The sequence below is a fragment of the Pipistrellus kuhlii genome, unplaced genomic scaffold (genome assembly GCF_014108245.1).
Source record: "Pipistrellus kuhlii isolate mPipKuh1 unplaced genomic scaffold, mPipKuh1.p scaffold_m20_p_1, whole genome shotgun sequence".
NCBI lineage: Eukaryota > Metazoa > Chordata > Mammalia > Chiroptera > Vespertilionidae > Pipistrellus > Pipistrellus kuhlii.
The window spans coordinates 49,696,943-49,724,673 of record NW_023425404.1 but is presented as its reverse complement, the minus strand read 5'-3'; the positions used below and the strand labels follow the sequence as shown (position 1 = coordinate 49,724,673).

Here is a 27,731-nt window from a genome sequence, read left to right as displayed (position 1 = left end):
ATTTCCATGATTTATTCAGGTATTGGTGGTGGTGGTGGTAGTGGTGGTGGGTGGATGGGGGTGAGGGTGGGGGTGGAGTAAATGGGAAGACCTCAAGGGGATAGAAGGGAGAATATGTATGTAAACCATGACTAAAAGTGAAAAAATGCTGAAAAACTGACATAACTACAATAAAGAACAGTTAGTTACTCAGTTCATCTCCTTGTTACTATCACTCACAGGTAAGAAATTGGGTTTAGGAAACCTTGACTGTGCCTGATTGGGCCGTGGGAATAAGAGTTAAAGTTCCAGATATCAGAGGAACTAAGGAACTTTGATAAATGAGAAACAGGACAAATGAGAGAATATCACCATTAAATCCTGAGAAAAGAAAAGGAGATTGAGTAAACAGGATTGTAGCCAACATCACCAACAAAAAGCAAGGAACCATGACCAAAAAGCAAGGTTTTGTTAGTGACCATGCTGTGATAACTTTCTAATACACCGAGCTCCACAGCTAGGCTTGGGATGATACTTACCGACTTATGGGCAGGTCTTTAGCATGGTCTTGTGCTCAGGTGGCATGTCTCCTGCTGAGAGGGGAGTCAGGAGCCAAGCTGAGTTGTAAGGGTGATGAGAGTCATCAAGAAAAGGGCATAAAAGGAAAGTTGGTTTATGGGGAAAGGTATTTAAATTCTCAAAGCCCAACTGACATGGTTCAGTGGTTGAGCATCAACTTATGAACCAGGAGGTCATGATTTGATTCCCTGTCAGGGCACATGCCAGGGTGGCGGGCTCAATTCCCAGTGTGGGATGTGGAAGAGGCAGCCAATCAATGATTCTTTCTCATTGTTGATGTCTGAATCTCCCTTCATTTCTGAAATCAAGAAAAAATATATTTAAGAACATATTTAGGCTAATTTGAGAAAATATATTTAGGGAAGGTAAGATAACATTTAGGATGCTAGAGGCACCTGAGATGATTCCATGTTCCCACAGGGATATGGAAAATATATTTAAAGAATAATAATCGCCTTGTCTCCAGAAAGTGTGTTCTGCTGAGAAGGAAAATCCAGGCTATTGGCGCAGCACCCCCTAGTGTCTGGGAAGGTCACTCAGCCTTGCTCCTCTGGGAAGGTCAAAGCTGGTCTGTAGCAGTCAATATTTACAATAGTGGTGTCTAGTGACACTTAGGGCCTGCTCCGTGTGCCCAACAATTGCTGGAATCTTACCCCGCCCCCCCCCCTGCCCCCCTCCACGCTCAAATGGGTGTTCAGGTCTAGCCTGGCTGGAGGCAAGCTACTAGGAGTGTGGCTGAGGAATTTTCTCTGGGCCTGAGAAGTTGCCTACTAGTGCCTTTAGGGGGCAGAATAGGATGCATTTCCACGTTTGAAATAAAAGCTTGTTTTAACCTACGGTTTAAAATTTCACTCCGTATCACAGAAACAGCTATACAGCAGTCCCTGGTGTTGTGTAATATCAGGTGTGGGACCAGCAAATTCTTTGAAAAAGATTTTGGTGATCGCTATCCTGAGTTGCCCATTTCTAAATGGATTCTCTATCCCCTTCTTACCCTCCTTTCCTCCCTCTCTCCCTCCCTCCCTCCCTCACATCTGTCTTCCTTCCTTGCAGATGTAGCCAGTTTAAATTATTAGGAGATGAAAAACTGCCTTGAGCCCCTCTGCCCACATCAGGCTGCTTTGGATGCAGCCCCACCAGTTACTACCTTAGCGTTCCCATGGGCAGTTTGCTAAATCTCACCCTTCTCAGTCTCAGCATATGGAAAATGAGATAATAACAGAAGGTACCACACAGGCTGTCCTGATGGTTATACAAGGTGATACGTGTACAGCACTTAGCACAGAGCCTGATACAAAGCAGTTGGTCAGCATTAGCATGATCACTTGGGACTTTGTTTCCCTGGAGGCAAGGAGTTCAAATTAGCACTGAGCTACTTCAACAGAAAGGGCTGGTAATCTGAGATGAGCGAGAACCTCGGACCTCCCATGGAAACACCGTTACAGAGAATAGATATGTAACCAGTATAAGAAACCAGGTTTGGGGCAGAACACTAACTGGTTCCGAAGAGACTGAAGGCACTGTCTTTGGCATTAAGGATATCATCTTGTTAGCTAAATAAACCCCATGTTGTGTATTGCTGCCTATAAAAGCATCCTGGGGAAGCTTTCAGCAGGAAAGCTTTGAGTAGTGTCCCTCCCAGAGTGCTCTGCGTGTGGCCCAGTGCCCATCTCATCACCCAATAGATGGCTCCTTGCACCACCACCCCTGAAGGAGAAAAGGCGTATTTCACCCTGGGGTGCAGTGGGATGCACTGAAGCAGCTTGGGAATCAGACACACCTGGGGCTAGCCCTAACCTGTCCGCTCCGGCAGTATGGTTTTGACTGAGTTATTGAACTTCCCAGCCTCAGGTTTCTCATCTGCAAATGAGATGGGCTTTGGTGAGGACCATGTGCCATGATGTGTGTAAAGCCCAGAACACTGTCTGGCACATAGTAGGTGCTGTGAACATTTCATATCCCTTCTTCCTCTTTTAGGCTGCATTCAAAGACTCCTTTATAAGAAAGAGCTAATATGTTTTTTTTGTTTTGTTTTTTGTTTTGTTTTTTTTTTAAATTTTTATTTCGCATTACCTAAACCAAATTTCAGTTCTTAGGATTTTTCTTCTTTTTTTTTTTTCTTTCTTTTCTTTTTTCAATATATTCTATTGATTTTGCACAGAGAGGAAGGGAGAGAGACAGAGTTAGAAACATCGACGAGAGAGAGTCATCGATCAGCTGCCTCTTGCACACCCCCCACCGGGGATATGCCCACAACCAAGGTACATGCCCCTGACCAGAATCGAACCCGGGACCCTTCAGTTCCCCAAGCCGACGCTCTATCCATTGAGCCAAACCGGTCTCGGCAGAAAGAGCTAATATGTTAACTACACGGATGGCAGAACAACCTTCCGGAATGACCAGTGGGTAGGGGACGGGGCCTCGGAGGCCTACCCTTGCACGAATTTCATGTATTGGGCCTCTAGTTAATAAAATAACCACTTGGACTTGCCCACTCGCTGTCCTTCCTCATCACTAGGAATTTCCTAGCCAGTTGACATTGAGGGAAAATAATAATAATAATAATAATAGCTGTATCCAAGGTGGGCGGCTCAGTTGGTTGAAGCATCGTCCCAATCTGCCAAGTTTGTGGATTTGATCTCCAGTCAGGACACATACAAGGATTTATTGGTTAATAAATACATACATAAATGGGACAACAAATCAGTTTTTCTCTTTTTCCCTTCCTTTCTCTAAAAGAAATAAATAATAGCCGTGAACACAGAAAAATTCAGATTGCTTTTTGAATCTGTGAACAGGTCCCATGTTTTCCCAAGGACCTCTCACACTCTGGGCCACGTGTTGGTCTGGGCCCTGTGTACAGGGAAAAGAGCAGCCACACACTTTTTCATTCTGGGAGCTGCTCTCATGTAGCAGCTAGAAACGCCTTCAAACTTTCCCTGCCCAAGTTAGCCAGGCCAAACAAATCTGTATCTGTGTGTTTTCAGGAGAGAAGGATGTGATAAGGAATGCAGCTGTAGGTGGCAGCCCAAACATCCTTTCACCTGGGGACGCACACAGTATGCTCTTCTTTGAGTCCCAGGCAAGCCAGCGCTGAGTGATGTGAGGGCAGCGCTATTCCGTGTAGCCCCCTGGCAGCTACCCAGCAACAGTCTGGCCTGAGCCTGCGTTAACTCCAAAAAGGAACATTTGAATGAAACTCCAATTTAAATTTTTTTTTTTTTTTAATGAGAATGTTCATAAGGTAAATTTATTATGCATGCTAACTGGTTTTTCTGTTTTCTTTTCTTTAGGAGAACTATCCTGTTCCTGAGCCAGGCCCAAATGGTAGGTCCTTGGGATATTCAACATATCTTCTTATTTCCCCTGGAGACACATGGGCATTGCTTCCTCACCCTCTCCTGCTACAATTGACAGTTTTGCCTCTATTTAAAGCTATGCTCTTGTTAGGCTCCACCTCCTCCACCGTCCACAGCATGACTGGATACACGCCACTTGGCCGATGCAATAAAACAGACAGTGATAGAATAAGAAGAGCTACCATGTCAGACTGCTGGCTTGTCCCAAAGAGTGTTGGGCGTAACACATGGACCAAAAGCAGAATTGTTCTTTTGACTTTGGGATAAGCCACTATTTGGGTGGCTGAATCCAAATGTTGAAAAGGAGTGAGACTGCAGAACTTAATGTTTTGGTCAGAAAAGGGAGTATCCTGCCAGGAAGGCCAGGATCTGTCCATTGGGGATGGGAGGGGCTGCATGGAACCCTGCCCCACTGCCCTTAACCATCCGGGTGCCACAAGTGGGTGTGCACGCTGGGGCAGGGTTCCACCAGCTCTGTTTCACTCTAGCTAGCCTCTCACTGTGCCAGCCAGTGACCGAGATGACACATGTTTCCTGGGTGGTGTCTACCTGGGCAAGGCATGCCACCCTATTGACTAAGGTAGATCCCTGTTGACAGTTTTTCAATCCCTCCCGTCCCTGGAGTTTCCATTTCGTGATCTGCCAGTAAGGCTGAGAGCAAGGCACAGGGCGTCTGCAGATAGCTTATCTCACATCCAGCCGGTCAGGTCCCCTTCCTGTCCTTGATGGGTTATGCTGTCCCACCTTACCCCACACCTGTAGCTTCTGGGAGAGCATCAGATTGAAGGAAGCTTTCCTGGCGTTCCTAGAACTTTGCTCTTTAAAGGTCAGTTAGGTTATTGGTTTACAGACAAGAGCCATTTCTAGCAGTATTTAGCAAGTAATGTATATTTAGGACTTAGGTGTTTTCTCCAAGATATCAGTGTTAGAGGAGTGAAAGAGACAACTCGCTGTGTCCTGAAAAGTTGGTGTTGATTCTAGAGGTGGCCAAACAAGGGCTGCCTTTGACTCAAAGGATCCTGGGACTGCTTTTCTCCTGGAGGCAGCATTCTGCTCTCACTTTCTTGCCTTTTGCTATCCTTGAATTGGAAAGTAAATCAGTGGTACATTTCACCTAGAGTTCTAGCAAGTCAGTTTTTTAAAAAAATGTTTTTATTGGTTTGAGAGAGAGAGGAAGAGAGAGATAGAAACATTAATGATGAGAATCATTGATTGGCTGCCTCCTGCACACCTCTACTGTGGATTGAGCCCTGATTGGGAATCAAACGTAACCTCCTGGTTCATGGATTGATGCTTAACCACCAGCCACACCAGCCAGCCAGGCTAGCAAGTCCAATTTAACCTCTTATTACAAGTTGGTAACTTAAAGAGAGGAAATTCTGAGATAATTTTCCTAACTCAAATGACTTTTCCCTTCCTTAGATTTCAGAATTCACCCCGCCATTTCTTACTATGTTCACCCAAACTAAAAGTGGCGAAAGTTCTACAAGGTCACACCTGGTGGGTCACCCTAGGTGGGTGGCAAGGACAGCGTGAGACACCTGGGTACACAGCGCAGCTTTGGGTCTCTTTGTTTTTCTCAGGGAGATACTTGTAACATGGTCATCTCAGACTAAACCAGTAATCCTTTAGGAGTTGTTTTAGCAAAGGGGCGCAGTAGCATCGTTATTTTAAACTTGGAAAACGGACAACAACAATACCACCAAATCTCACTATGGTCAAACCTGTGAAGGCTGAAACGCCAGTTGAAATATTTGAGTGGCTTAAATTAACACTACCTGCTGTTAACAAAACAACAGGCGTGAAAACATGGCTTGGCAGCTCCTGAAGTGTTGCCACGCCTAGATTCTGCCAGCCTCCCTTTCGTGAGAGGCCCAGTCTATTAATTGTCTCGTAACAGTTATGTCCTAGAAAACAGTTTTTTTTTCTCTCATATGATTAATGAATTTCTTCCTCCTAATAATATCTCAATTATGCAGTGTATTGACGTTCTCCCGAGAAACTGAACTGAGAGAGGTTTGTTACATAGATTTATTATATATGTATACAGAGGGCAGGGGGAAGATCTTTTTTAAAGAATCGGCTCACATGATTATTGGAGCTGGAAAATCAGAAGTTTATAGGGCTGACCAGCAAACTGGAAATTCAGGTAAAATGTCAGTCTTGAGCTTCAGAAAACCTCAATCTTGTCTTTTCGTTTTAAGGACTTCAACGGATTGAATGAGGCATATCCACATTATGGAGAGTAGTCTGCTTTACCCAAAGTCTAATGATTTGAGTATTTGTTTTTTAAAGTTGAGGTCTAATTGATATACAACATTATGTTAGTTTTGGGTGATCAACATAATGATTCAGTATTTGGGTCTATTGTGAAGTGATCACAATGTCTAGTTAACATTCATCACTTCATGTAGTTACAGTTTTTTCTTATGATGAAAACTTTTATGATGTAATCTCTTGGCATCTTTCAGATAACACTGGATTATTAATTGCAGTTGCTGTGCCGTACATTAGATCCTCATGACTTATTTCACAACTGAAAATTTGTGCCTTTTGACTTTCTTCACCCATTTCATCTATTCCCCCACCCACCTCCACCCCCCGCCTCTGGCAACCACCAATCTGTTCTGTGTATCTGTGAGCTTGTTTTCTTTCTTCTTGTTGTTTCTGTTTTGTTTTGTTTTTAATTCTACAATATCATATTAGTGAGATCATTTGATATTTGCCTTTTTCTGTCTGACTTACTTCACTTAGCATAACGCCCTGACGATCCATCCATGTTGTCGCAAATGGCAACATGTCCTTCTATATGGCTGAATAATAGTCTATTATGTAAATGTACTACATTTTCTTTATCCATTTGCCCATTGATGGACACTTAGGTTGTTTCCATATCTTAAATATTGATCACGTCTGAAAAATACCTTTACAGCAACATCTAGTGATTGACCCAACAACTGGGCACCATAGCCTAGCTAACTTGACACATAGAGTTAACCCTCATGCAGTTATTTCACTCTGTGGAAGCTTCCTTGTCTTGCAAGACTCAATCTGGGTTGCTATTAAGCTTGCCCTCCTCTGTGGCCTAAATTTTGTACCTGGCCTTTGAAGCCAAGCTCTCTCCTTCATCTAGAGCAGTGTTTCCCAAACTTTTGACATCTGTGTACCCCTTCTATAATTTTCGTAATGCTGAGTACCCCTTGTACTCATGAGAACGTAGAATTAGGCGCAGCTAAGCACAGTGCAGTGTATATCCCCACCAAACTCTTCCCGTACCCCTGGGGGTACGCGTACCGCACTTTGGGAAACACTGATCTGGAGAATCGCCAGGGTGCCTCAGGGTGATAGAAGGGTTGTTCCCTCCCTCACTTGCTTTCTCCTTCTCCTTTTTCTTATCAGAGGTGCTGCTGAAGATGCATTCTGTTGGAATCTGCGGCTCAGATGTCCACTACTGGCAGCATGGTCGAATTGGGGACTTTATTGTGACAAAGCCAATGGTTCTGGGTCATGAAGCTTCAGGAACAGTCGTAAAAGTGGGGTCATCGGTAAGGCACCTACAACCAGGTGAGCAAAGCCCTTCAGCTAATGGATCAATTTATTCATTCAACATCAATGTCTGTGCATGCTTTCTCAGGGTCAGGCTCTCCATTAAACACCGGGATGCAACAGTCAACAAGACAGCCTTGGTCCCGAAACACGTGTTCCTTAACCTTCCACAGTGGGAGACAGAGCTGGGACACACAGATAGTTACTTAATTACAATTGTGTTGAGGACAGCAGAGAAGAACACAGGGTGTAATTGGTGTCTTACTCAGACCCTGGCTTATCTGAGAAATGGATAATTAAGCCAATCAGGCAAGTCAGAAATAAGCCAACCAGGGTGGGGGAAGTGTTCCTGGCCCACGAACCACAATATGCCTCCACAACTAAGAACCAGGGCCTGCAGAGCAGTCTTTGATTTTATTGGATGGCTAGGAAACCACCAGTATGTTTCTAGATTTGCTTAATTCATGCTCTCAACGGGAGGAATTCTCGGCTGTAGTAGACTATGATATGTTCCCCAACACAGTGAAATAAATCCAAGCTATTTATTGGCTTTAACCTTCCTTTTTTGAAGAGGCCACTGTATAGTCTGGAGATGCTGTCAGATTATTTGGAGGAAGAGGAGGTTGGTAGAGGTGCCGTCCTATGTTAGTTAGAAAGCTCTCTGAGCCCAGTTACATGCAGAGAGATAGACCGGCTCTGAAGAAGCTAGACTTGTGTCTCATTCAGGAAAGTTAAGTCAGGCCCTCCATCATCGGTAAAGCTGAGAAACCCCCTGGATTTTTTCAGGATTCTTCCAGTGTGCAAGGTGCATAGCTTCTAGCAGTCACTGATTGGTTCTTATGAATATATGTCATAACAAGAATTGTGGGGGGGGGGGGGGGGGGGGGGGGGGGGGAGGAGGAGGGAGGCAGGGGTTGTCGTCTCTAAATTTAAGTTATAGCAGGTGCTTAGTCAGTGTCCACAATAGATCCAGCCTGTACCAGGTGCTTTGAGGGCTATAGAAAAAGGAGAAGATAAGATCCTTGGATGCTTTGATCTACCTGGGAAGACCAGACATCACGAGATATACATATATATATATAATATATATATATATATATATATATATATATATATATATATAATATATATATAACAACAGTTATATATATATCTAATATATATCTATATATCTATATATCTATATATATATATATATACATACACACACATATACATATAACAACAGTTAGAGAACAAGACATAGGGTGAAGTGGTGAAATCAGTAAAGAATGGGCTCTAGAAGTTCAAAGAAAGGGCATTTGTCATGGACACAGTTGTGTCAAGAAAGCTCATGGGGGAGATAGGTCTTTCTTTGAGCCAGACATTTAATAAAAATATTATGAACCCTAGCTGGTTTGGCTCAGTGGATAGAGCATTGGCCTGCAACCAAAGGGCCCCAGGTTTGATTCCTGTCAAGGGCACGTACCTTGGCTACAGGTTCCTCCCTGAGCCAGGCCCTGTTTGGGGCGGGTACAGGAGACAACCAGCTGATATGTTTCTCTCTGTCTTTCCCTCTCTCTCCCACTCTCTAAAAACCAATGGGAGCATATCCTTGGGTGAGGATTAACAAAAAACAAAAAATAAAAACAACAACAAAAAAACCCATAATAATAATTATAAGAAGACAGATAACATTTATTGATTTAATATTGTTATTCTCCATGTTAAATACCCATAAAATTACTTACTTTGTTCTTTAAACAACTCTACAAGATAGGCATTATTTTCCTCATTAACAGATGAAGAAAGTGAAGCATGGTAATTGCCTAGGTCATACAGTAGTTAGTCTTAGAGCTAGGGTGCCTGCCTTGGTCTTTCTGACTCTAGAAAAAGTGTACAGTCACTGGGATGCCCAGAATGCGGAGACTTGAGCAAGGTTTTGCATTTGAATTTCTAAAGAGATCAGAAGCTAATGTTCCAGTTAAGAAGAGCAGCATAATAAAATTGCAGAGGCAATTATTAATAATCTCTGTGCTACTCAGAGCAAAGGTTCTGTCTTGGATAGTTAGTAGGGATGATAATTTTCATAATCTATACAAAAGTTCCTCTTTAAAAGGCACCATACAACTGTGAGTTGTATTGTTATTATATAATAATAATTACAAAACAAAACTGAATAATATAAACTTCACCTAATTATGGAAGATCTTGAATACTAAGTTGAAAAATTCATTGTCAGTGCTAGAAGCATAGTCTGCAGAAATTTCATTGGGCAGCAGAGAAAGTAGAGGGCATAGAAGGAAGAGAGATATAGGTAGATCACATCTTAGTGGTCACAGGGATTGCTGGGGGTACCGTTTTTTTAGAATAAAAATTTTTATTTAATTGTTTCATTTGCTAACTTTGATTTAAAGCTCTAATCAACTAATCTAGAAAGAATAAAATCACTCATTGAGAAGTTCTTGATATACTTATTTAAAAATTTAAACATACATATTAAAGAATCAGTAAATCTAAGGCATGGAAGAATTCCTAATTTATATACAATCAGGCCATCTCTCTTTTTTAAAAAGTGTATTATTTTATTGGTTTCAGAGATGGGGAGAGAGAGAGACAGACAGAAACATCAATGATGAGAGAGAATCACTGATCGACTGCCTCTTGCATGCCCCCCCACTGGGGATCGAGCCTGAAACCCGGGCATGTGTCCTGACTGAGAATCGAACCTCAGCCTCCTGGTTCATAGGTTGATGCTCAACCACTGAGCACCCCAGCCTGGCCACCAACACTATTTTAATGAGCACTAACTACATACATGGACTCTACACTGTTCTCTGGGTACTTTTAACACAAAGATAGAAGAAATGGCCTAAGTATCACCGCTTAGCAAAAGGCAAACCTCCAGGGCTCTTCTGTCTGCTAACAACACATTGTTCAGGCTCAGGAGGGTCCTAATACCACCAGGGCACCCCTCTTGGGGTGGGACTGGGGATTGACTGGGAAGGAACACAAAGGAATGGCATGTCCAAGACAGTGACGTTCTGTATCTTGACAGGGGTTCACATCACACAGGTGAATGCATCTATCAAAATTTATCTAGCGGTCCACTTAACATTTGTGCATTTCATCTATATCAAAATTTTATCTTAAGAAAGAGCCATAAACAAGTATTGAACTCTACGTAGTTAATGCTATGCAGGCTGAAGTATTTAAAGGTGAAGTGTACGAATGTCTGCATCCTATTTCGAAATGCACCAGAAAAGATGGATAGATGGGATGGATGGATGGGTATGTGATAAAGTGAATGTTGCTCAATGTAAATTGAAGAATCTGGGTGAAAGATATCTGGGTGTTCACTGCGCAGGTCTTTCAACTTCGCTATGTGCTTGAAATTTTTCCTAATGAGAGAGAAGAGCAATTCTAATGCTTGGCTTCCAAGAAGACGCAGGAAGACACAGAGAGGAAGTAGGATAGAGCGGGCGGTTCACAAGCCTGAGTGCCACTCTCCGCTGTGCCTGAGGCGGAGGCCTCTGCGGGCCGTTTGCCTTAATGCTTCTGCTAACCAGGAATCAGTTGGTTCCTAGTTACTGTCTAAACACAACCAGACTGTACGACTTTTGTAAAGGCCTTGCCCCACGTTTTCAAAACAGGCCAAGAAAAAAAAATGTCTGCAAACTCACACTACCTCTTTTGCAGCAGTGTGAGACAGGAAGTGGAGCTGGTTTGCCCCCCCACAGCACCTCTGTGCCTGCTCCTGTTTTCCTCTCCAGGTGATCGTGTTGCCATCGAGCCTGGAGCTCCCCGAGAAATTGATGAATTCTGCAAGATTGGCCGGTACAACCTGTCACCAACCATCTTCTTCTGTGCCACGCCCCCCGATGATGGGAACCTCTGCCGCTTCTATAAGCACAATGCCAGCTTCTGCTACAAGTTAGTGCCCAACCCAGCCTTGCCACCTGGGACCTCTCTCCCTTCATTTGTTTGTGTTCTTTCTCCCACTTTCCCGTGGTGACTTTTTTCTTTTTAGCTCTTAATTCCAGGCAGGAGGCATCTCTATGCTGGGCCTCTCTCCTGGGGGCATGGAGGGAGGGCAGCCTGACTAGCACTGAGACTGACTCTCAGTGCTTGGTTTTAGCCTCTCAGTCTAACCTTCCCTCACCCAGAGCAGCAATAGAAAATGGTCATTCACTGCTTCCCAGCCATCCTGGTGATAACTTGTTGTGGTTTATCTTCCGTTATTGGTTTCCACTGCGGCTGCAGAAGGGAGTACTTTTTTTTTTTTTTCTTTTAAAATATATTTTATTGAGTTTTTACAGAGAGAAAGAGAGAGGGATAGAGAGTTAGAGACATAGATGAGCTACCTCCTGCACACCCCCTACTGGGAATGTGCCCGAAACCAAGGTACATGCCCTTGACCAGAACCTGGGACCTTTCAGTCCACAGGCTGATACTTTATCTACTGAGCCAAACCGGTTTCGGTGCAGGAGGGAGAACTGTTAACATCAATGGCCTTGTAGGGGGCTTACTGAGGAGGCCTGGCAAGGAGCCGGCACATGACTTTGGGGCCCTGATTCACTCCTGCCTAGTGAGTAACTTCGGGGAAATGATTTAACTTTCCTCTGCTGATTAGGTGATTAAATAAAACAATGCACATAAAGTCACTATTATTAACTTGTGCCTCAGTGTTAGTAAGTGCTTTGCATACCTATCATACCTCTGCGAGGGCAGTGATAAGGTGGCAGCAGATGTTTGGTCAGGTTTATTTATTTATTTTTATTTTTTTTGTTAATCCTCACCCGAGGATATTTTCCCATTGATCTTTCAGAGAGAGTGGAAGATAGAGGGAAAGACAGAGAAACACATCCATTGGTTGCCTCTTGCTCGCACCCCAACCAGGGCCCCTGGCCAGGGAGGAGCCTGCAACCAAGGAACTCGAGACCCTTCGGTCCATAGGCTGATGCTCTATCCCACATGTGTCAAACACAAGGCCCGCGGGCCAAATCCATCCCGCCAGGCCTTGCGATGTGGCCCGCACCCGCTGTCATCACTGCACTCCGCTGCGTTTCCATCACAATGACAGTTTATGACTGTTCAGTAAACCATTCGGCCCTCGATTTAGGCTGGATTTTAGATTTTGGCCCCTTCTCTGATTGAGTTCAAAACCCCTACTCCACTGAGGCAAACCAGCGAGGGCCCAGTTGTGCGGTCTATTGCAAGGGTTAGCAGAGGCAGGAGGAGGCGAACAGACTTGGCACAGAGCAGAACCAGGAATCAAGCTGTGATGCTTGAACTCCTCCTGCCCTGTGCTCACTGCATGACCCCAGCATTCAATATGGCTTTGGGGTGAGAAGCCGTGATTGGCTGGCAGAAGCAGAGTGCTGTACCTCCTACCTGGCCCCCAGCCCGTGGAGCTCTGGGGTGCTGATGTGCCACTTTCCTTCCGATTCCTCCCGCCCCAGCCCGGCCCCAGCGGTGGCTCTGTCAGCCAGGATGGGGCTTGTCCAGTGGAGGCCTGATGCCACTCACAAGGGCAGTCTGACAGATCTGAGTTTTCAAGTGCCCACTGGAAACCTTGAGGGGAGTCACAGGCTGGAGACCTCACGACGAGTTTAATTAAGTCAACATGCAAACCTGCTCTAGAAGAAAAAGCAGGCTTTGTGGGCAGAGTCCACCTCTCAGCAAGTGGTTCCAGAACCACCTTTCCTGGGCCCTTTCCAACTCAGGGCGCCAGACAACGTTCTTGTCGAAGGCAGAAGAACAAAGAGGTAAAGCTCGAAACTAACCACTAATCTCTGCCGTTTACCAACAGCGTGACCTTGAACAAGTTACTTAAACTTTGTAAACTCCGATATCCTTGCCTGTAAAATGGAGACGATAATTGAACCAATAAAATGCATAGAATTATTGACAGGATTTAATGAGAAAGGCAGATAGAGTGCTCAGCATGAGTCCTGGCATAAAGGAATTGCTCAATAAATGGTGCCATCACTTGTCATAGCCATGGCCTTGAATCCAGGGGTTAGGACGGGGTTAGCCTGAAAGAGAGCCTTGGGCTGGGGAGGGGTGAGGAGTGCTTTGTAGGGAAAGCTGTGGGAGGACGTTCTGGCTGGCGGAGGGAGGAGGGCTTCCAGGGGATATGCAGCCCCTGCCTCTCCTCTCCTCCCAGGGTAAGTTCTGGCCGTGTCCCCAGCCCGTGGGCCCAAGCCCTTCTCTCTGGTTTCTCTACCAGTCTCTTTATTTTCCTACCCACCTTGTTCAGCTTATCTTCCTGCTTCCTCCTTGGCTTCTAAATTATTCTTTAACCCTTTGCCTGTTCCTTGAACCCTATTGTGAGAACCACCAATTGCCTTGTCATTCTCTGGTGTTTATAGTCATGAAAGATTGGGGAAGGATGACCCGGTAACTCTCTCAAGGTCGGTGACAAAGGGGCTGAGCCCCAGGACTCCGCCTGGTGCTTCTGCCTCCACGCTGCTGGGTATGGGTACATGCGTGATGTCGCCCAGACAGCAGTCCTCTCTTAGCACTGTCCCCAGCCCCTCTCCTCGGTGTTCTCATTCCAAAGGGAAGTCAGAGTGAAGAGGAGAGGAGAAGCACACAGCTCCTGACCAAAGGCCACCCTCAGCTTAGCTCCAATACAAGTTTTGAGAAGGCCAAAATGGGAAAGGCAGGTGTGTCTGAGGGAGTGTGGTCGGCAGTCCGTGAGAGTTTGGGAATTTTCATTATTCCATTTGAAGCTCTTTTTTTTTCTTCTTCTTCATATAGAGTTGATGGGTGAGTAGAAGGGGCGATGACAACATTCAGAGCAAGAGGGTGGATAGGAGTGGGATAGGAAATGAAGTGAGAGAAGCAGAGGGGAGGCAAGAGAAAGGAAGGGTGGTGAGTGGCAGCCAGGCCACCTGCAGGCCTTGCTATTTATTCTTTGGGGATCGTAAACAATGACAGAAGGTCGTGGGGATGAGCACATGGTTTGGCTGCGGCTATTATTTCTTTTTGGAACTTGAGGGTTTTCTTTTCTTAAGATTTTTTACTTATTTTTACAGAGAGAGGAAAGGAGAGGGAGAGAAGCATTGATGTGATAGTGCAATGTCAATTAGCTGCCTCCTGCTTACCCACTACTGGGATTGAACCCACAACCTGACCATGTGCCCTGATCGAGAATAGAACTAGCAACTTTTCTGTGCATGGGACAATGCCCAACCAACTGAACCACACCAGCCAGGGCTGGGACTTGAGGGGTTTGTGTTTTGTTTTGTTTTGTTTTGTTTTTTTGGGGGGGGTGTTTTTTTAAATTTATTTTTATTTTTTTAACTTGAGGGTTTTTATATGGAGTTTTTTTGGACACTGACTAAATAAATACTGGAGGGTTAAGAACTAGCAGAAATTAAATATTAACTACAGAGCTGTTTGTACCCCGAGTCCGCTAATAATGGGACTGGCAGAGAATGTGGAATCAGGAGCCCTGGGTTCAAACCTTGCTTTTCCACTCGCTAGCATTTTGACCTTGGGCAAGTCCCTTAATGTCATGGAGCTTCAGTGTTCTCTTGTGTAAAATAAAGGTAAAAAAAATAAAGCCTGTCTTTCTCACTTGACAAGGTCATGGTGAGGATTAAATGAGATAATGGATGAGAAAGCTAGCTAACCTGTAAAGCCTTAGGCAAATGTTTGCTGTCATCCTCAGTGGGATGGTTAAAAGGATCAAGAAACCAGTGGGCTTGGAGGTGAAAACCGAGAACCCCGTGGTGAGAGAAGGTGACGCAGCATTTAACCAGCTGCGTGCAGACAGGCACTTTCCCTGCCTTACCCAGGCCCGGGACAGCTGCCGCCATCCCATTCCGATGTGGCTCTTCTGGAACGGGTGATGGGGAGACAATGAGCAGAGTGACGCCAGCTTCTAAGTCACTGTTTTTCAAATCTGCTGATAGTCGGGATTGCTTGAGGGGGGAAAAAGAGATGCTGGGCTGTAGCTTATATCTGATTTCAATTTCAAATCCTTTGAACCTCTCACTAGTTTTGAACGTTTAGAGCAAGTTATTTAATCCTCCAAGCCTCAGTTTCTTTGTCTGTAAAATAAGGAATAATACTACCTGCTATGTGTAATCTGAGGACGTACACGAGTGAATTTATATAAATTGCTTAGCACGTTGCCCGGCACATAAATAAATGCTCAATGAATGATTGTCAGCCCAGAGGGACTAACAAAGTTTGTTGAATGACTGACTCCCCAGGCTTCCCGACAATGTCACCTTTGAGGAAGGGGCCCTGATTGAGCCGCTGTCTGTGGGGATCCATACCTGCCGGCGAGCTGGAGTCACCCTGGGGAACAAGGTCTTTGTGTGCGGAGCCGGTAAGGAAAAGACAATGCCCGAGTTATGCGTTCATTAAGGGAGAACGTGGGGGCACCTGTGCCCATCTCATTCCCCCTCCAAAGGGTGAAATTTGAATTTGGTCCTGGGATCTTTCTGGGTAGGAAATGATTACAATGTCCCATCCCCTCGGTGACTAGCACTTTGCCAAATACGTGAATATCTACAGAAATGATGTTATTTCCTAGGCAACAGGACACTTTTATTTGTTTAAAGAATGCAACCTGAGCCGAAACCAGTTTGGCTCAATGGATAGAGCATTGGCCTGTGGACTGAAAGGTCCCGGGTTTGATTCCGGTCAAGGGCATGTACCTTGGTTGCGGGCACAATCCCCAGTAGTGGATATGCAGGGGGCAGCTGATTGATGATTCTCTTTCATCGATGTTTCTAACTTTCTATCCCTATCTCTTCCTCTCTGTAAAAAATCAATAAAGTATATTTTTTTAAAAAGAATGCAACCTGGGATTACATTTCAAACCTTGACAGGAAACTAGGGAAATAGTTTTATTGATTTCAGAAAGGAAGGAGAGGGAGAGAGAGAGAGAGAAACATCAATCATGAGAGTCATATTGTTCGGTTGCCTCCTGCATGCACTCCATCCAGGCCCAGGGACCGAACCTGCAACCTAGGTACATGCCCTTGATCGGAACTGAGCCTGGGACCCTTCAGTCCGCAGGCCGACACTCTATTCACTGAGCCAAACCGGCTAAGGCTAGGGAAATATTTTTGAGAGTAAAGGGAAGAACTACTTTGGAACTTCCAAATCATACCAGAAAAGCGGCCTCCGGTCCATCCAGGAGTGAGGTGGGCCTGCTCACCGCCAGGGAAAGGAGCAGAGCCCAGCCCGGCTGTGAGCCAGCACTCTGCTTGCACTGGGAAGCTGCCTTCTCTCCTCCACCCAAACAAACCCTAGCAGCCTCAGGCAGATCCATTCTAGACTTCTCACTGCCATGACTCAGCATGCTCACTCCTCATGGGTATGACCTGGTGTTGCTCATACACTTTGGGAGCAAGGGTGTATAATTGACATATAACATTAGTTTAGGTGTACAACCTAATTATTTGATACTTGCATATTCAGATGATTTGTGAACGACACTGGGGTTAGGGACACCCACTCCTATATGGTTGAAAATCCATATATAAGTTTTGACTCTCAAGAACTTTACTAATAGCTTACGGTTGACTGGAAGCTTCACCGATAACGTAAACAGTCTATTAAAGCATATTTTGCATGCTATATGTATTACAATAAAGTAAACTAGAGAAAAGCAAATCTAATAAAAATCATAAGGTAGAGAAAACACATTTATAGTACTGTAGGTGTTTATTGAAAAAAAATCCACATATAAGTTGGACCTGTGTGGTTCAAACCTTTGTTGTTCAAGGGTCAACAGTATTGCAAAATGATGACCACAATAAGTCTAGTTAACATCTGTCACTAGATGGTTACCAAGTTTCCTTTACTTGGGATGAGAACTTTTAAGATTGATTCTTTTAGCAACTTTAAAATATGCAATTCAGTCTCATTAACTATAGTCACCATGCTACACATTATAAACGCATGACTGATTTATAACTGGAAGGTTGTACTTTTTGACCCCTTTTACCCATCTCACTGGCCCTCTTACCCCCTTCCTCTAACAACCAGTCTGTTCTCTGTATCTTTTAGCTTGGGATTTTTTGTTTGTATTAGAGTCCACATAAAGGCAAAATCATGGTATTTATCTTTCTTTCTTTTCTTTTTTCTTTTTTTTTAATATATTTTATTGATTTTTTACAGAGAGGAAGGGAGAGAGATAGAGAGCTAGAAACGTCAATGAGGGAGAAGCATCAACCAGCTGCCTCTTGCACACCCCCTACTGGGGATGTGCCCGCAACCCAGGTACATGCCCTTGCCCGGAATCGAACCTGGGACCTTTCAGTCCGCAGACCGACGCTCTACCACTGAGCCAAACCGGTTTCGGCTGGTATTTATCTTTCTCCATATGGTATTTGTTTTTCTCTGTCTGACTTATTTTACTTAGCATAATGCCCTCAAAGGCCATCCATGTTGTCACAAATAGCAAGATTTCCTTCTTTTTATGACTGAGTAATATTTCATTGTATATATACCACATCGTCTTTATCCGTTCATCCATCGATGGACACTTAAGTCGTTTCGATGTCTTGGCTATTGTAAACAAAGCTGCAGTGAACATGTGGCACACACATCTTTTGAGTTAGTGTTTTTCTTTTCTCTTCAGATAAATACTCAGAAGTGGAATCGCTGGATCACTTAATTAGTTGTGTTTTTAATTTTTTTAAGGAACTTCCATACTGTTTTCCATAGTGGCTACACCAATCTACAATACCACCGACAGTGTACGAGGATTCCCTTTTCCCACATCTTCCCAGCACCTGCTATTTCTGTTTTTTACAATGGCAGCCTTTGTAACAGGTCTGAGGTGATAGCTTATTTTTATTTTATTTTATTATTTGCATTTCCCTAATAATTAGTGATGTTAAACACCTTCTTCCATGTACCTGTTGGCCACTTGTATGTCTTCTTTGAAGAAATGTTTATTCAGATCTTCTGCCCACTTTTTGTTGTTATTGTTTATCCTCACTTGAGGAAATTTTTTTCTGTTGATTTTTAGGGAGATGGGAAGGGAAGTAGTGGGGGGACAGAGAGAGACAGATAGACTGATGCGAGAGAGACACATTAATTGGTTGCCTCCCATACATTCCCAGGCCAGGGATTGAACCTAAACCCAGGTATGTGCCCTTGACCAGGAAATAATGGAATTATTTATTTATTTATGTTATTGAGTTGTATGAGTTCTTTATATCTTTTGGATATTAACCCCTTAACACATATGCCGTTTGCAAATATTTTCTCCTATTTGGTAGATTGCCTTTTTCATTATTGATGGTTTCTTTTGCTTGTAGAAGCTTTTTAGTTTGATATAGTCCTACCTATTTATTTTTGCTTTTATTGCCTTTGCTTTTGGCATCAAGTCCAAAAAAAAAAATCTTTACCAAGACTGATGTCAAGGAGCTTACTACTTATATTTCCTTCTAGGAGTTTTAATCCTCATACAATTTTGTGAATGGTTTTTCTTTTCTTTTTTAAAATATATTCATTTCAGAGAGAAAGGGAGGGGGAGAAAGAGATAGAAGCATCAATGTTGAGAGAGAATCATTCATCAGCTGCCTCCTGCACCCCCCAAACTGGGACCAAGCCTGAAACCCAGACATGTGCCCCAACCGGGAATCTAACCATGACCTGGTTCATATGTCGATGCTCAACCACTGAGCCACACCAGCTGGGAACTGATTTTTCTTTGGCAGAGCCAAAAAAGTGACCACAGGGCTTCCTAAGTAGAGTGATGGGTATAGAGTAGACTTGCCTCAGTATGCGAGCAGGCCGTCGGATTCAGGTGACAGATTTTTAAAATACGGTACCTTTTTGTCATAGGCAGAAAAGAAGTCTGCACAGCTGGAGTGGCTCATGTTGATTTGGAACCTTATCCTGTACATCAAAAGTTGCCAGTTTAATTCTCAGTCAGAGCACATACCTGGTTCAACCCCTGGTTGGGGCATATATGGAGGGCAACCAATCATTTCTTTCTCTCTCTCACCCTCTCTCTCTAAACATGTCCTCAGGAGAGAATTAAAGGGAAAAAAAGACAAGTCATACATACCACATGGCATTCACAGAAATTTATCAATAGACCCATCAGCCCAAGAGAATCACTATTAACATTTTGGTGTAGAGCCTTTCTTTTCTCTTCTTTTCTTGTCTTTTCAATGGGATCATGTTAAATATGCTTTTTTTTTTTTAAACCTACTCTTTTTAAAAAATATATTAACATTTTTTAATGTCAGATATAAAAGAGTTATGACTTAATTTTTTAATTAACTGTGTGGTACCCCACGGTAGTTTATTTAACTAATTAATCCCTTTGCTGGTCATTTCAGGTACTTCCCAGTGTTTTGCTTTCTAGATGAACTCACAAAATTATTTTCCAGGGGAGTGTCCAAAAAAAATCCCCAAAGATTTTCTGAAAAGCCTTATATTTGTGGGATTTTGTATTAAAACTATCATGCCATCTAGCAGGTAGATACTGTGGGGAAGCACGTCTCCAGGCTGATTCTTAGTCACCTGCACATCCTGAGGCTGCCTGAACAGCTGCATCCACTCAGGGAGCGAACTCACTTAAGGATACTCCAGGCTGGTCCTCGGAGGGCACACAAAACAATATGTCTCTCCTTGGGCAGGTGTGGTGGGTTCTAAGATGGTAGGGATCAAAGAGAAAACAGGAAAATGTATCCAGACCTTCTGAGATAACCTCTAAGAAAATATATGCTTTCTTGAACCCTCTGGTTCTTTGACATTATCTTCACACAGTACAAAAGAGTAAGTGGGAGGTTTATAACTCTGTTTAGCAGAGTACCAAGCAGAATCCAGCCCTATGAGCAAGCAATCCCTCATGTACTTATTTACTCATGCATTCAGTAAACTGCTGTTAAGATCTCACTATGTGTCAGGCACTAGGATAGATGCTAGGGGTATACAAAAGATCTGGCTGTTGTTTGTGGCCTATACAGGGGGAAGAACTGATGCTTCATATTTCATAAATATCTTCCATTTCCTCCTTTATTTAGGGCCAATTGGATTGGTCAATTTGCTGGTGGCCAAGGCAATGGGTGCAGCTCAGGTGGTGGTGACTGGTAAGGTTTTCTTTTTAAAAATATTCTTGAGCGGCAAACAGTTGGGCCTATAGATTGAGGCAGAAGCATAAGACCTGTTACCTTCAGGGGGTACTGGGTTTCTAAAGGGGTTTCTCCCCTTTTCTCTGGGTTCCAAGCTTGAGAAGCAACTCAGGGGGTGACCAAGTCAGAGCTCAGGAGGACACTCTTCTTTGAAGCTGCTGGGAGAAGGCGACCTGGCTCTTTATTTATGAACCTGAGATGCCCATACTGCCTACTGAGTCCTAAAATGAGGCTCAGCCCTTGGTTCATTTGCCTAAGCCCAGGAAACAGAGGGTGTGTTTGTTTGTATGTATGTATGTATGTGATGTGAGGTTAGAGGGAAGTATACTCTACACTAGGGGTGTCGAACTCAATCAGAGAAGGAGCCAAAATCTAAAATCCAGCCTAAATCGCGGGCCGAATGGTTTACTGAACAGTCATAAACTGTCATTGTGATGGAAACGCAGCGGAGTGCAGTGATGACAGCGCGGTGCGGGCCACATTGCAAGGCCTGGCGGGACGGATTTGGCCCGCGGGCCTTGTGTTTGACACATGTGCTCTACACTAATAAAAGATCAAGATGCAAATTGACCATACATTTGTGATGCCCACCAGCCAGTCAGGAGTGAGTATGCAAATTAACTCAACAAATATGGTGGGTTAATTTGCATATGCAGATGGCCATGGGTGGGGCCATGATGACGATGCAGGCCTTCTACACTGCCCCGACAGGGCCTCTGGGCAGCAAGGGAAGGTGGGGCTGGAGTGGAAAGGCGGTGCCAGCAGCTACGGAAAGAAAGGCCCATTCTTGCACAAATCTTCATGCATCGGGCCTCTAGTATATTTATAAGGATGTTTGTGTGTGAGGTGTGTACTATGAGTGAGAGATATGAGGGTATATGTGTGAGGTGAGGGTATCCAACAGCATGTGTGAGTATGTTTGGAAGCACATGGGGTATCAAAGGGTGTGTATGTGGAGAAGGCATCTGTTAGGGAGAATATTTGTGTGTGTGTAAGGTATCTGAGAGTACGCATATGAGTGAGAAGATGTTATTACTGAGTATGTGTGGATTAGTGTAGAGTTGTGTGGTGTGCAGATGTGTGGATGAGTAGGGTAGTGGGAATGCAGAAGGGTGTGAGGAGAAGCTATCAGTGTATTGAAGGTATCTGTGAAAGTGTGTGTATGTTTGAAGGCAGTCTGTATGCGTGTAAGTAGATATGTGTTTGTATGGGAGTGTGTGAAGGTTCTAGGGGTGTCGAACTCAATCAGAGAAGGGGCCAAAATCTAAAATCCAGCCTAAATCGCGAGCCGCATGGTTTACTGAACAGTCATAAACTGTCATTGTGATGGAAACACAGCAGAGTGCAGTGATGACAGCGCGGTGCAGGCCACATTGCAAGGCCTGGCGGGACGGATTTGGCCCGCGGGCCTTGTGTTTGACACATGTGGTTTAGACAGTATGTTTGTTGGGCTCAGCAACACCATCCACTATACCAGAGCTTCATTGGAATTATTACCTGCACCTCCATTTAAAAAAATATATAATATATGTTTTTACTGCTTTTAGAGAAAGAGGGAGAGAAACATCAATTGGCTGCCTCCTGCACGCCTCTACTGGGATGGAGCCCAGGGCACGGGACTGCACTCAACCAACCGAGCCAGGGTACCCCTCCGTTTTTATTTTCTCCCTAATCCACCATCCAGTTTCTCAGTTTGAAGGAAACCTTTTTTCAACTTTAGATCTGTCTGCCTCTCGGTTGTCTAAAGCCAAGGAAGTTGGGGCTGACTTTGTCCTCCAGATCACCAAGGAGAGCCCGCAGGAAATCGCCAGCAAAGTGGAGGGTCTGCTGGGGTGCAAGCCGGACATCACCATCGAGTGCACGGGGGCGGAGTCCGCCATCCAGGCCGGCATCTACGTGAGTGGGGTGTGGGCAGGGCTGGGAACCCATGGGGGTAGTGAACCGAGAAGTCAGCTTCTCCACTGACGTGCTCTGTGGTCCCCCATCAAAATTAAGTGATCTCTCTTGAGGAGATAACAGCACTTGCCTAACATTCTTATTGGACATTTGTGAGGGTTAAACAAGGTAACAAATATACACGGTCCTTGAAAGATAAGTGACCCACACGTTTAGGATGGGTTTTCTGTCCCGACCATATCTGTGATCATAAAAGTTGAGCTCTTGATAAAGGATCCATAGGAGGTATGGGGAAGCATGTCTTAAGTGTGGGAAACCCTTATCCTGTTTTATTGAGAAAAACTGTGGTCTTTAAGTCATTTAAAGAAAGGCACAGCCAGTAGTTCAGTTAACCACAAAGGTAAGTTTTCAGGGCCAGGGTCGGCTACTGTTGTCCTCTCCCAGAATTAGGAGGGGATAAGCTGTCAGTACCTGATAGGTCCCTCATGGGCTTACCTGTGATTTATGAGAAGTTGGCAGGGAGGTGGAGAGGGCAAGTTGCATTGACAGTCAAAGTATGAGGAAGAGAGGAGAGAAAGAATACGTTCCAGGCTCCAAGCCTCACCGTGTACCAGGTCCTCTGCTAGGTGTTTTATAATTGTGATAGCCCCATCTGCACAGAAGCCGTGAAATGAGTCACCGTTTTACAATGAGAGGTCCATTGTGTGCTTGCCTGGAGCACACTTCCCCAATGCCTGTGCTTTCCTTGCTCTGTGCACAGCTCAGGAGGGGGAGGGAAAGAAAAAGGGCAATCCTGCTACGGTAGGAGGGGTGGGGCTGGGGCTGGGGAGAGTGCCGGCTGCACCTGCCACCACTGGGACTGCTGCCCCGCCTTCCAGACTGCTTCCCCGCAGCAGCTGGGCTTCCTCCTTCCTTCTGAGTCATAGCTGGGTCACACACAAGGGCACTTTGGATCCCGCAAACACCCCAGGGAAAGCTGACCCCTGAGGTGAGTGTGGCATGGCCCTCCGGCCTGGTACCTGGCAGAGCTGCCAAGCCCTCCCCCTACCAAGATGCCCATAGCATCAGGGATAAATTTAATGGTGACAGGAGGAAGGAATAGATGGCACCCTCTGGGACCAAGAGAAACTAAAACTCAGAGAGGTGATGGGTATGATCAGTCAGTTCATGACATGGCTTGGGCACTTCGAGGTCTGTGACAATGTGTGAGGTAAGTCTGTTGTCTTCAAGTTGCTGGCAGATCAGGCACACTGTACTCACACACACACACACACACACACACACACACACACACACACACACACCACAATCCCCCAATGCACAGAGATGCAGTAAAAGACATGGCTTCTCAACTCGAGGCTTTCCTTCCTCTTTTCTCCTGCCTGAGGAGCCTATAGAAACAGCTGGCATCTCCAGCTGTTAACAGTGGGGGCCCAGTTACCAGCCTACCTGAGGTGAGTGTGGAGGTAAATGTGACCCAAGAGCCTCACGAGGCCTGAGGCCTGTGCCTCTCCTGAGTGGAGGTGGAGCCATCATGCATGACGGGAGCTGTAGAATGCTACAGGCTGCCCCATCAGCAGGCAGCTTAGGCAGAGGCACCTTGTATGGGCATACCTGAGAGTTCTTTTCCTGCCCGTCATGACTAGGTCATGTTCGTGAGGAGAAGTGGCAAATGCTTAGGGTAGAATTGATGTCATCTCCTCCATGCAGAGGTCGCACCCAGGGAACAGAGCATTCGCCTGGGCTACCTGGTGGCTGTTTGGGGTGGCCAGTGTGAAGGTGTTCTCCCTCCTCACAAGTTGGAGAGGAAACACCAGTGGGGGAAGCAGTTTTCTTAGAACATTTCTCAGTTTTCTGTGGCTCACTCACATCTTTGACTTCTCGACCCCACTTTTCCAGTGGGTACAGCAGCATTTTCCTGCTTCTCTGGAGCAGGCACAACACAGGAGCTATGTGGAGATTGTCAAGAGAAACTGCACTCTCTGGCAGGAACTGATGAGGCAGATAGATGTTCAATGACGACAAAATCCATTATGGCCAATACTATCAGGATGAATATTTCTAGAATAGAGATATTTATAAACTAAAGGCCTGGTGCACAAAATTTGTGCACCGGGGCAGGGGTGAGGGGAAAGGAGTTGTCCCTTAGCCCAGCCTGCAGTCTCTCCAATCTGGGACTCCTTGAGGGATGTCTGACTGCCCAGCAGTCAGACATCCCTCTCACAATCCAGGATTGCTGGCTGCCAACTATTGCTGGCTGCCTGCCTTCCTGATTGCCCCTAACCACTTCTGCCTGCCATCCTGATCACCCCCTAACCACTCCCATGCCAGCCTGATTGATAGGTCTAACTGCTCCCCTGCCAGCCTGTTTGCCCCCAACTTCCCTCCTCTGCCAAACTGCCTAACTGCCCTTACCCCTAACTGCCCTCCCCTGCAGGGTTGATTGCCTTCTATTGCCCTCCCTTGCAGGCCTGGTGCCTCCCAACTGCCCTCCCCTACTTGCCTGATCACCCACAATTGCCCTCCCTTGCAGGCCTGTTCCCTCCCAACTGCCCTCCCCTGCTGGCCATCTTGTGGTGGCCATCTTGTATCCACATAGGGGCAGGATCTTTGACTACATGGGGGCAGCCATATTGTGTGTTGGAATGGTGGTCAATCTGCATATTACTCTTTTATTAGATAGGATGCCAGCTTGCATGTATGAGATAGTTTTTAAACCACAAACTTCGTTTCTATAGTGCTTACCAATAGTTTTCCCCACAAGAGGGTGGTTCCTTAGAGGTCTGACAAATGTCCTGTCCTATGGGTGTTCCCACTGGAGGAGGAGCAGGTGCTGAAATGAGGAAGTAGCTGGAGCCAACATCTGGTATGAGTTAGTAAAGCATTGAAAGACGTGCCAGGATTGCTGAAGATCAATGTTTGTAGGGGAGATTCTCACTGGAGTCTGGAGGACCTTGGCTATGTCACTGGATGTTGTGGGCAGCGAAAGATGCTCCCAATTTGCTTGTCCTCCCGTGGTGGAGTGTATTATTTCAGGATCTTTAAGGAAGATAATATTTACTCGGCTGCTCTGTTGAGTTTGGTCTCCATGTTAAAGAGTTCAGCAGTATAAAAAGAATCATTCCTGGAATTTCTGGATACTCGCCTGATGCAATCAGAAGATATCTGTAACACTGCTACCGTGTTTCCCCGAAAATAAGACATCCTCTGAAAATAAGACCTACTTACAGGTTTCCTTCTGAGTGAAATATAAGGCATCCCCCCGAAAATAAGGCCCCCCTTAGGCTCTGTCTAAGAATGCTATTGCTAAACATGAGAGATTTGGTCCACTGATTCTGAAAGAAATGGAGTCACAAGAAATTCACCAGGAAATTCAGGAATTAGATTGTTCTGATGATGTTCCAGAAGATGATGACATGATTTTCATTGAATAAATAAGTAAATTCTTGATACTGTAGGATTCACAGTTTGTCTGGTTTGTGTTGACAACTACCGTACTACCGTACCGTATACAGGTAATAAATTTCTTTTATTTTCATTTAACAATAAATGTGTACCGTATTCTTCTTCATGGAAAAATAAGACATCCCCTGAAAATAAGACCTAGCACATCTCTGGGAGCAAAAATTAATATAAGACACTGTCTTATTTTAAAGGAAACGGTATGAGCAGGAAGTCTGTATTTTCTTATCTTTCAGGTTCTCTTGTTCTTCCTCTTCAGGCCACTTGTTCTGGTGGGACCCTGATGCTTGTGGGACTGGGTGCTGAGATGATCAATGTGCCCCTCGTTCAGGCAGCCATCCGAGAAGTGGATATCAAGGGCGTGTTTCGATACTGCAACACGTGAGTATGCTGTGGGTGAGTGGGGTGGCGAGTGGCCTACAAGACCAGGGTAGGCCTCTGGGACTGAGTCTCTGCCTATTTATTCATGACGAGCTCTTCAAGTTCCTTGCCTCCTACTCCAGAGCCCCAGGGCCCACTCTGGGAAGTGAGAGGGTCTTAATGTGCCTCAGCCCACATTCTGTGGCCTCACTCTCTCTCCCTTGGGGAGCTCTGTCTAGGACCATAATCCCCACAGTGTCCCTTATTCACACTTTTAGAGTTTAACCATTCCCTCACCAGAGTGCCAGTAAGTTCTCTCAAGGTGAGCTGCTCGGGGGTGTGATTGGATTACCCTGGCCTGCCTGCCTCCCTACAGCTTATCTGCCTTTTCACAGCGGCCTCCATATGCCTCAGGCCTTCATGCCAAAAGAATTCTAGGCTTCACGGTGGACATTGCAGAGGGGTCAGTGGACATTTGGAAACAGCCTCTGAACTCCCAAATTATAAGTTCTAAAATCATTCCCTCCATTTTTTTGTCTGTAGAATTGACCTGGCAGAACCATAGTGCTGTCAGTGATTATGGCCAAATTGATGTGCTTGGTACATTTGCGGGCCTGGCTCTTTGCTCCTGAAGGCTGAATGTGATGTTTGTGATTTTTTCACAGATGGCCGATGGCGATTTCAATGCTTGCATCCAAGGCTGTGAATGTAAAGTCTTTAGTGACCCATAGGTTTCCTCTGGAGAAGGCACTGGAGGCCTTTGAAACATCCAAAAAGGGTTTGGGATTGAAAGTCATGATCAAGTGTGACCCCAACGATCAGAATCCCTGATGTTATTTGGGCTCTGCCCTCATTCCCACCCTCTTAGCATCTCAGGGCTAAATGGCTAGGCAAGGGTGGGCTTGAAGGCAAAAGTTTCTCTTAAGTAGTAAGGGTGATTAAAATAATTCATTACAAGCAGAGAGCCTTAAACAGAACGGGTGTTATGTCTTAAAAACTCAGAATGATCTGTTTTTGCTGAGTCAAGGGTAATTATAAAACCAATCAAACAAATGAACCCCAAACCCCACATGAGATCAGACCAACTTGTATTCCTCAAATGTAGAAACAGTCAGGGAACTTCTCAACACTGAAGCCTGCCTTTTTTTCAACCCTGAGAATTGTGTTTGCAAGGTGAATAGCCACCTTCCTAACCCCCCAATCCCAGCCATTGCTGGCTTCGTTGTCACAGGCAACGGGGCAATGCCTACCTGAGAGTCACAGGGGGTCCTCATGGGAGACCTTAAATCATGCCTTTGTGCACCACAGGAACAGCATCCCCTTCCAGGCTCAAACTCACACAGGATTATTTTACAATTCCATGTAATTCTATTAACTATGAACAAAACCGTCCCCTTCTCATAGCCAGTTAAGACTCTTGATGTCTTTCTGTCTGAATAATCTCTCT

The 27,731-nt window shown here is 45.0% G+C and overlaps 1 protein-coding gene across 1 annotated transcript in view; it reads left to right on the top strand.

Moving 5' to 3' along the window:
- The window catches only part of SORD (sorbitol dehydrogenase), a 34,069-nt gene extending 6,764 nt beyond the window's left edge, over window positions 1-27,305 (top strand). The window contains exons 2-9 of the mRNA XM_036443523.2: window positions 3,852-3,885; window positions 7,317-7,481; window positions 11,216-11,375; window positions 15,671-15,789; window positions 20,459-20,524; window positions 22,287-22,462; window positions 26,184-26,305; window positions 26,950-27,305. Coding sequence (XP_036299416.1) covers window positions 3,852-3,885; window positions 7,317-7,481; window positions 11,216-11,375; window positions 15,671-15,789; window positions 20,459-20,524; window positions 22,287-22,462; window positions 26,184-26,305; window positions 26,950-27,115 — 1,008 coding nt within the window. The 3' untranslated portion in view covers window positions 27,116-27,305. The remainder of the gene's footprint in view (window positions 1-3,851; window positions 3,886-7,316; window positions 7,482-11,215; window positions 11,376-15,670; window positions 15,790-20,458; window positions 20,525-22,286; window positions 22,463-26,183; window positions 26,306-26,949) is intronic.
- The last annotated feature ends 426 nt before the right edge of the window (window positions 27,306-27,731 follow it).